Here is a 9,013-nt window from a genome sequence, read left to right on the forward strand (position 1 = left end):
GGATTGCCTGAGGTCAGGAGTTCGAGACCAGTCTGGCCAACATGCCGAAACCCTGTCTCTACTAAAAATACCAAAAAAATTACCTGAGTGTGGTGGCGTGCGCCTGTAATCCCAGCTACTTGGGAGGCTGAGGTAGGGGAATTGCTTGAACTAGGGAGGCGGAGGTTGCCATGAGCTGAGATGGCGCCACTGCACTCCAGCTTGGGCAACAGAGCGAGACTCCGTCTCAAAAAAAAAAAAAAAAGAAAAACTCTTACCCCTCTCAAGGTTGCTGATAAAATCATCATCACCACAGAGTAACCTGAAAGTAATTCATAGATATTAATTGGCTTCTATGTATGTAGTATTAACATAATGAAAATTTAAGCATGTATTTCTTTCAGAGCCAGGATTTAATCAGGATTTTTTTGTTTTGCTGTGAAGGAAGAAGATATAAATATAAATGATCTAAAACTGGAAATCATTTGCAAAGCTCTTCAGAGAGATAAGTAAGTGCTCGTGGCATTGCTTCTTTGGAAAGTATAGAAACTGCTTTTCCTCTGCTCTCACCACACGACAGTCAATAACAGAAGACTTCTGTGACCAGACCTGTTGGGATTTCCCACCTCCTACACTGGGCAACCAGTGAGTTCTGTTGGTGGACACCAGCTGAATGTCCTTTAATTTAGTTCAGGCCTGATACAATCTACAACCACAGGTTGAGGGCTCAGACTGCCCCTGACTTTGATGCCAATTTAAGCCCCAGGTGGTTTTGCCTCTGCTCCTCACCGACCAGCTATAAATTGGGGTTCCCACAACCCCCTCCTTGGGTTTGATTAATTTGCTAGAGCAGCTCATAGAACTCAGGAAAACACGCCTACCAATTTATTATAAAGGGTGTTGTTACCAGAAAGGGCTCCCGATCCAGACCCCAGGAGAGGCTTCTTGGATCTCGTGCAAGAAACAATTTGGGGCAAGTCCACAGAGTAAAGTGAAAGCAAATTTATTAGAGAAGAAAATAAAAGAATGGCTACTTCTTACACAGAGCAGCGGCATGGGCTGCTTGACTTGAGTATACTTATGGTTATTTGTTGATTATGTGCTAAACAAGGGGTGCATTATTCATGAATTTTTCTGGAAAGGCATGAGAAGTTCCCAGAACTGAGGGTTCCTCCCCTTTTTATTTTTATTTATTTATTTATTTATTTTGAGACAGAGTTTAGCTCTTGTTGCCCAGCCTGGAGTGCAGTGGTGCGATCTTGACTCACTGCAACCTCTGCCTCCCGGGTTCAAGCAATTCTCCTGCCTCAGCCTCCCAAGTAAATGGGATTACAGGCATGTACCACCAGCCCTGGCTAATTTTGTATTTTTAGTAGAGATAGGGTTTCACCATGTTTGTCAGGCTGCTCTGGAATGCCAGACCTCAGGTGATCTGCCCACCTCAGCCTCCCAAAATGCTGGGATTACAGGCGTGAGCCACCACGCCCGGCTCCTCCCGTTTTTAGACTATATAGGGTAACTTCCCAACATTGGTTGCCACGGTCTTTGTAAACTATTGTGGTGCTGGTGGAAGTGTCTTTTAGCATGCTAATGCATTGTAATTAGTGTATAATGAGCAGCGAGGACGACTAGAGACCACTCTCTTGGTTTTGGTGGGTTTTGGCTGGCTTCTTTACCACATCCTGTCTTATCAGTGGGGTCACTGTGACCTGTGTCTTGTGATACCAGTCCTGCTGACCTCCTGTCTCATCCTGTGACTAAGAATTCCTAACCTCCTGGGAATGCTGATTCTAACGCATCTGAAAGTATCACATAGAATACAGATGAAGAGATCATGGGGTGAGGTATAGGGGAAGGGGCTTGGAACTTCCAAAGCCTCTCTGGCCCTCCACCTTCCAGGAACCTCCACGTGTTCAGCTTTCAGGAAGCTCTTCGAACCCTGTCGTTTTGTGTTTTTATGGAAGCTTCGTTATGTAGACATGATTGATTAAAGTTGGTGACCAATTTAACCTTCAGCCCCTCTTCCCTCCCTGGATATTGAGGAATAGGGCTGAAAAGTCCCAACTCTAATTATGCTTTTTCTGGTGACCAGCCCCTATCCTGAAGCTAGCTGGGGGCTGCCAGCTGTCAGCCAACTCAATAGTATTAAAAAAAAAAAAAAAAAAAAAAGACATCTATGGAGATCCTAAGGATTTTAGGAGTTGCAAAGCAGGAAGTGGGGTGAAAAAGACTAAATACATATTTCACAGTATTACAGGAAGATTATGATATTATATGTCAAACGGTTTTATAACCTTCTAACCATATTGTAACATACATATTATGAAAATTTTAATGGTTATATTAGTAATATTTATTTAGTCTTGGTCTTCTCTATTTTAATAATTAAGAATAGCAAGAATAGCCTAAAGACTTAGGACCACTCATATAATAAATCACTACTTTTGATTTTAAAATTTAGGTTGTCAGTTTGCATAGAAATACACATCCCTTATTTTCTTTCTTTTTTTGTGATGGAGTTTCAGTCTTGTTGCCCAGGCTGGAGTGCAGTGGCACAATCTCGGCTCACCACAACCTCCGCCTCCCGGGTTCAAGTGATTCTCCTGCTTCAACCTCCCGAGTAGCTGGGATTGCAGGCGTGTACCACCACGCCTGGCTAATTTTGTATTTTTAGTAGAGACAGGGTTTCTTCATGTTGGTCAGGCTGGTCTCGAACTCCTGACCTTGTGATCTGCCTGCCTCGGCCTCCCAAAGTGCTAGGATTACAGACGTTAGCCACCATGCCCGGCCACATCCCTTATTTTCACAGAAGTAAGGCTTGTCATGCCAAACGAGACTTGAAGCTATGATTTTGTTTTATTTATTTATTTTTATTTTTTATTAAAAAAATTTTTTGTGTGTGTGATGGAGTCTGGCTGTGTTGCCCAGGCTGGAGTGCAGTGGCACAATCTTGGCTCACTGCAAGCTCCACCTCTTGGGTTCATGCCATTCTCCTGCCTCAGCCTCCCGAGTAGCTGGGACTACAGGCGCCTGCCACCACACCCGGCTAATTTTTTTAAATGTATTTTTAGTAGAGATGGGGTTTCACTTTGTTAGGCAGGATGTTCTCGATCTCCTGACCTCGTGATCCACCCGCCTCAGCCTCCCAAAGTGCTGGGATTACAGGCTTGAGCCACCATGCCTGGCCTATTTTGTTTTTTAAGTTACTACAATTTGAGGGTCAGTGCCCTTTTCTAAGGCATTAAGTACTACTTTCTCTTTTGTTTGTTTTGTTTTTTGTTTTTGAGACAGAGTCTCACTCTGTCACCTAGGCTGGAGTGCAGTGGCTCAATCTCGGCTCACCACAACCTCCGCCTCCCAAGTAGCTGGGATTACAGGCATGCACCACCACGCCCAGCTAACTTTTTGTATTTTTAGTAGAGACCGGGTTTCTCCATGTTGGTCAGGCTAGTCTCAAACTCCCAACCTCAGGTGATCCGTCTGCCTCGGCCCCCCAAAGTGCTGGGATTACAGACATGAGCCTCCGCGCCTGGCAAGTACTACTTTCTCACATCTCACAATCATATCCTTTCTGCAGAGGAGGACTTCCACCTATGGAAATGGTGTTTATGTTACGATTCAATGACAAAGACTAAGAATAATCAGTTGAAGGAACGAATTCTTTCCAGGAAAAGAATTTTAAACAAAGCATGACTTGAATGCTAAAAGCCTTCTCCTACTCACAATTTTCCTTTTTCCTGTGGTAAAATATTATAGAAGAGCTATTTTTACTAAAGCATTTCTTCCCTCCTCTGATCATTCCAAAATAGTTAAAATTGCTGTTAAGTTTAGTCTTAGAGGTCAGTCCCTGAAGCTTCTAGCTTTCTGCCTACTTGATTGTTTGGTCCCATCCCAGTCATACAAAAGGATGCTATCATTTTGATTAGAATTCCTTGTCTTAGTTTCTTGTTTAAAAATGTTAAAGTTATCATGTCCATTGATTACAGAGCAGTGGTTTGGTATTTTTATTTTAGTAGTAGATAGTCACAACTACATAAAGAAAGCTTCTGGCTGGGTCCAGTGGCTCATGCCTGCAATCCCAGCACTTTGGGAGGCCAAGACAGGAGGATTGCTGGAGCCCAGGAGTTCAAGACCAGCCTGGGAACATAGCGAGACTTTGTCTCTACACAAAAGTAAAAAATTAGCCAGGCACAAAGTGGTTGCATGCCTATGGTCCTAGCTACTCGGGAGGCTGAGGTGGGAGGAACGCTTGAGCCGGAGGAGTTCGAAGCTGCAGTGAGTCATACTTTGGGGTCCATACTGTATATGTTACTTACTAATAGAATTTTCTTCAGAAAGATACCTCACTACTTGGTTTCTGAAATCAAATAGGTAAGAGTTATATTGAGTCAGTAGCTACCTTGAGTGTAACATCTTTTTTTAAATGTGTTTTCCTTGGCGTCTCTTGCATGTTCCCTAGAGTGTAATGTCTTATATCTAATGTAGAAACTGTCAGGGTATTCAGCATATAAAGTGCCTTTATTTAAATGATTTGAAACAGTATCACAAAACTCAGATTCTCCATCCCCCACAGCCATCAAAATAAAACCATGATAGCAAACAAATCATTTATTTCAGCTATATCAGTGATTTCATTTTTCCCTCATAATGATTTTGTTTTCTAGCTGGTCCAGTTCTGATGGCAAAGATGATCCAATTGAAGTATCTAAAGACAGTATATTTGTGAAGATCTTACAGAAACTTTTAAAAGATGGTAAGTGGTTTGTTACTATACCGTTGGAAATTACAGTGTCACTCCTCAGTTTTTTGGGTTTTTTTTTTGAGACGGAGTCTTGCTCTGTCACTCAGGCTGGAGTGCAGTGGTATGATCTCGGCTCAGTGCAGCCTCCACCTCCCGGGTTCAAGCAATTCTGCCTCAGCCTCTGGAGTAGCTGGGACTACAGGCCCGTGCTACCATGCCCGGCTAATTTTTGTATTTTTAGTAAAAGCAGGGTTTCACCATATTGGCCAGGCTGGTCTCAAACTCCTGACCTCATGATCCACCTGCCTTGGCCTCTGTCTAAAGAAAAAAAAAAAAAAGAACCAAGAAGCTTTCATTTGGAGTCTGTCCACACTGATCTCCAAGCATTAGTTTTCAGATTTGTAGCTTCCTTTCATAGCTGTAAAAATGCCACAGACTGAATTGTGTCTAATTAAGTATCTAGCACTAATATTTAAGGGCAGCTTTGCAGTTTTTGTTATTCTTAGTGGATTATAAAACAGGTGAAAAACAGGAATGGAAAGTCATAATTTCATAAAGGACAAGAACAGTGGAAACTTTTTTTTTTTTTTTTTTTTTGAGACGGAGTCTCATTCTGTTGCCCAGGCTGGAGTGCAGTGGCTCAATCTCAGCTTACTACAACCTCCACCTCCTGGGTTCAAGTGATTCTCCTGCCTCAGCCTCCTGAGTAGCTGGGATTACAGGCACGCACCACCATGTCTGGCTAATTTTTGTATTTTTAGTAGAGACAGGGTTTCACCATGTTGGTCAGGCTGGCCTCGAACTCCTGACCTCGTGATCTGCCCGCCTCGGCCTCCCAAATTGCTGGGATTACAGGCATGAGCCACCGTGCCCAGCTGAAACTTTTATTTAAATAAAAATATAGGCAGGTGCAGTGGCTCACACTTTGGGAGGCCAAGGTGGGAGAATCACTTGAGCCCAGTAGTTCAAGACCAGCTGGAGCAACATAAGGAGATCCTGTCCCTATTTAAAAAAAAAAAAGAGTTGGGCACAGGGGTGCATGCCTGTGTTTCCAGCTACTGGGGAGGCTGAGGTAGGAGGATTGCTTGAGCCCAGGAGGTGGAGGCTGCAGTGAGTTCTGATGGTGCCACTGTGCTTCAGCCTGGGTGATAGAGTGAGACGTTGTCTCAAAAAAAAAAATTATATATGTGTGTGTATTCTATATGTATATTTTACATATATAAGGCGTGCGGTTTTTTAATGACAGGACAAGTGTACTTTTGGAACCTTAATAATATGGCTTTTGTGTACAATAGTGTTTTTAAAGGACAGATTCTGAAGGTAGGGAGATACAGATAACCTTGCATTATATTTCATAGGCATTGACAGTGCAACAGCTACTTCAGCCTGTGCATTCTTCCTGCAGACATATTTAAATTACCCACAAGGTTGGTTTTTACATGTTACCTGAAATACATTATACATACAGAACAAAATGCATGTCTCATTAAATGGAGTTTAAATTTTTTTCTAGTTAGTCACCAACATTTAATAGTTGAGAATAGTGTTATAAAAGTCTTATTTTGCCTGGCACGGTAGCTCACGCCTGTAATCCCAGCACTTTGGGAGGCTGAGGCAGGAGAATCCCTTGAGCTCAGGAGTTCAAGAGCAGCCTGGGCCACATAGCAAGACCCCCACCTCTACAGAAAAAAAAAAAAAAATTAGCTAGGCTTGGTGGTGCATGCCTATAGTCCCTGCTACTCAGGAAGCTGAGGTGGGAGGATCACTTGAGCTCGGAAGGTCAAAGGATTGAAGCTACAGTGAGCTACGATCGTACCATTCCACTCCAGCCTGGGTGGCAGAGTGGAGACCCTGTCTCAATAAAAAATAAAAACTACAATTAAGAACCAAAAAATAGGCTGGGCACAGTGGCTCATGCCTGTAATCCCAACACTTTAGGAGACTGAGGTGGGTGGATCACTTGAAGTCAGGAGTTCAAGACCAGCCTGGCCAACATGATGAAACACCGTTTCTACTAAAAATACAAAAAATTAGCCGGGTGTAGTGGTGGGCACCTGTAATCCTAGTTACCGGGGTGGCTGAGGCAGGAGAATCGCTTGAACCCAGAAGGCAGAGGTTGCTGTGAGCCGAGATCGCGCCATTGCCTGGCCAGCAGAGTGAGACTCCGCCTGAAAAAAAAAAAAAAAAAAAAAGAACCAAAAAATGATGCAAGGCCCTTTGAGTTTGTTTTTTAAAACCAGTATTTGATTTTGAGAATCTTATGGTAATGTAACAAATTATAAAAATATTATTGGCTTATTAATTTGAAAATTTTCATCCAGTTTTCTCTATTTGTCAAATGAGAAAATTGTGTATGTTTGTTTGTAACTACACAGATGTCAAACAATCCATTTAGTTCATGTTCGCTGTCTTTTCAGCTCTATGGATGACTTGTGAAGAAATGATTCTTTTGCCTATCTAATTTTAGATTTATACTGTAAACACATTTTGAGATCCTGTAGCTAGCGTTCATAACAGTGTTTCTACTAAATTATTCCTTAAATAGGGGATCATATAAGTGTTTGAAATACTTGTTTTCAAGCTTGGGAATACATGAAAACGTTTCAGATCTTATTAAACACTTTAAATAGAATAGCTATTTTGACCACTGGAGGGAAAAACACTCAGGCAGCCCCTGTAAAGGATATCACATTGTTAGACTTGAAAGTATGTTTGACAGATGGAAGGAATTTAGAAGAGAGTATTTCCCAACAGCAAAGTGACGTTATATTTAAATAGAAGCACAGGTGCTTTTGTCATCAATCATCTGAATTCATTTGAGCGTTTTATAATAATTGAAAAATGACTTCTTGTGTTTGTGTTTATAGGCATTCAGCTCAGTGAGTACTTACCGGAGGTGAAAGACCTGCTACAAGCAGATCAGCTTGGAAGCTTAAAGTCCAATCCTTACTTCGAGTTTGTTTTGAAAGCAAATTATGAATATTATGTTCAGGGACAAATATAACTTTTTCTAAAAATGGCCATTGTTTATGAAATCTGTATAAGTGTGTCCTTATACAAATTTTAGGCCATAAACAATTATAAGTTTGTACAATTTCATAACATGTATAGCTGAGTTTTTACACTTTATATGTAGGAAGCTAATATAAAATAGTTATGTAACTGTGATTTTGGTTTTCAATTATGTGACTTGTTTTTTCCACCTGAAATGTGTCAGTTGTTGTTCCTGTACTCGGTGCCCTTTCTTTTTCCTCTCACGTGGTCCCAGGTTCTGGAGTTCTTGTCCTGGTTCTAGCTACTCACATGTACAAATCACTTCTAGGCCTCAGTTTCTGTGACTGTGAAAATTACTAGATTGCACTAGCTTGTCTCTAAAATTGCTGTGACTCCAGATACTTTGCACCGAAGAGAATCTAGGGTGTTTGGTATCTGTTTCAGTTAGGGCTAATGGGAAATGTCTAGTAAGATAAATGTCAACTTTTGCTGACTTATTATGAGATGAAAAACCAAAGGAGAGTGGGCCTAACTCATGTGAGCTTGATAACTGATGAACTCATTGGGAGCATTTTAAACTTTTCTACATAAATAATAAATGAGCACTAATGAAAGTATTTAAGTGAATGAAACATTTATGTGGTTTTCTAACCTATCTAGAAATTACTGTTGATGTTTAGTTCTAATCTTTCAGTATGGGGATTCACCCAGCCTCATGTATTTTCAGAATGACTCATGAATCTTTACCACAGTCTGCCTAGCTAGTCAAAAGCATGAATGATACTAGAAACCATTATAGGTTTTCCTAATATGGCAATTGATGTGACTAAAAGGTACTGTACTCTCAGAGCTTTGTCCTGACCAGTGTCATCACTCACTCAATGTTTATCTGGGTTTTAAATAAAGGCCAGAGGTTGGACAGGGAGTTGCTGGCATGTCCACGGCTTGGCCCAGTAGAATGCCCACTAACCATCTTGCTCCAGCAGCTGAAAAGGTCAGAGGTTAAACATGGTGAAGAGTCCGGTTCCTGGATTCACAGAGCCCAGCATCAGGCCATCTCCCCCGCAGGCTGCAAGGCCAGCCCTTGAGTATGTTTGGAAGAGCAGGTTAATGGAGCTGTTTGTAAATCAAAGGGAAGAAATTAGCAGCCTGTTCTTTTTCTCTTTGCAGCTTGTGTGTTAGGACAGCATTGGGGTCTGGGTTAGGAACATGTTGGAAGGTACTAAGAGAAGTTAGGAAGAGCAGCTTGTCAGATGGCCAGTAAGAAACCACCGAGTACTTGTATTGTAAGATGAGGCT

At 41.7% G+C, this 9,013-nt stretch overlaps 1 protein-coding gene across 3 annotated transcripts in view; it reads left to right on the top strand.

The window, feature by feature from the left end:
* The window catches only part of NUP133 (nucleoporin 133), a 67,283-nt gene extending 58,937 nt beyond the window's left edge, over positions 1 to 8,346 (top strand). The window contains exons 24-26 of one of the 3 annotated variants that reach the window (XR_010149870.1): positions 424 to 624; positions 4,644 to 4,732; positions 7,588 to 8,346. Coding sequence is in view for 2 of the 3 variants with exons in the window: in XM_003308807.7 (XP_003308855.3) it covers positions 424 to 488; positions 4,644 to 4,732; positions 7,588 to 7,724 (291 nt within the window). In the remaining variant the exon portion in view is untranslated. Of the gene's footprint in view, positions 1 to 423; positions 625 to 4,643; positions 4,733 to 6,078; positions 6,751 to 7,587 lie in introns of those variants that run through there. The other 2 variants (XM_003308807.7, XM_054659941.2) reach the window with 2 other exon arrangements.
* The last annotated feature ends 667 nt before the right edge of the window (positions 8,347 to 9,013 follow it).

The sequence above is a fragment of the Pan troglodytes genome, chromosome 1 (assembly GCF_028858775.2).
Source record: "Pan troglodytes isolate AG18354 chromosome 1, NHGRI_mPanTro3-v2.0_pri, whole genome shotgun sequence".
In the NCBI taxonomy this organism is placed as follows: domain Eukaryota; kingdom Metazoa; phylum Chordata; class Mammalia; order Primates; family Hominidae; genus Pan; species Pan troglodytes.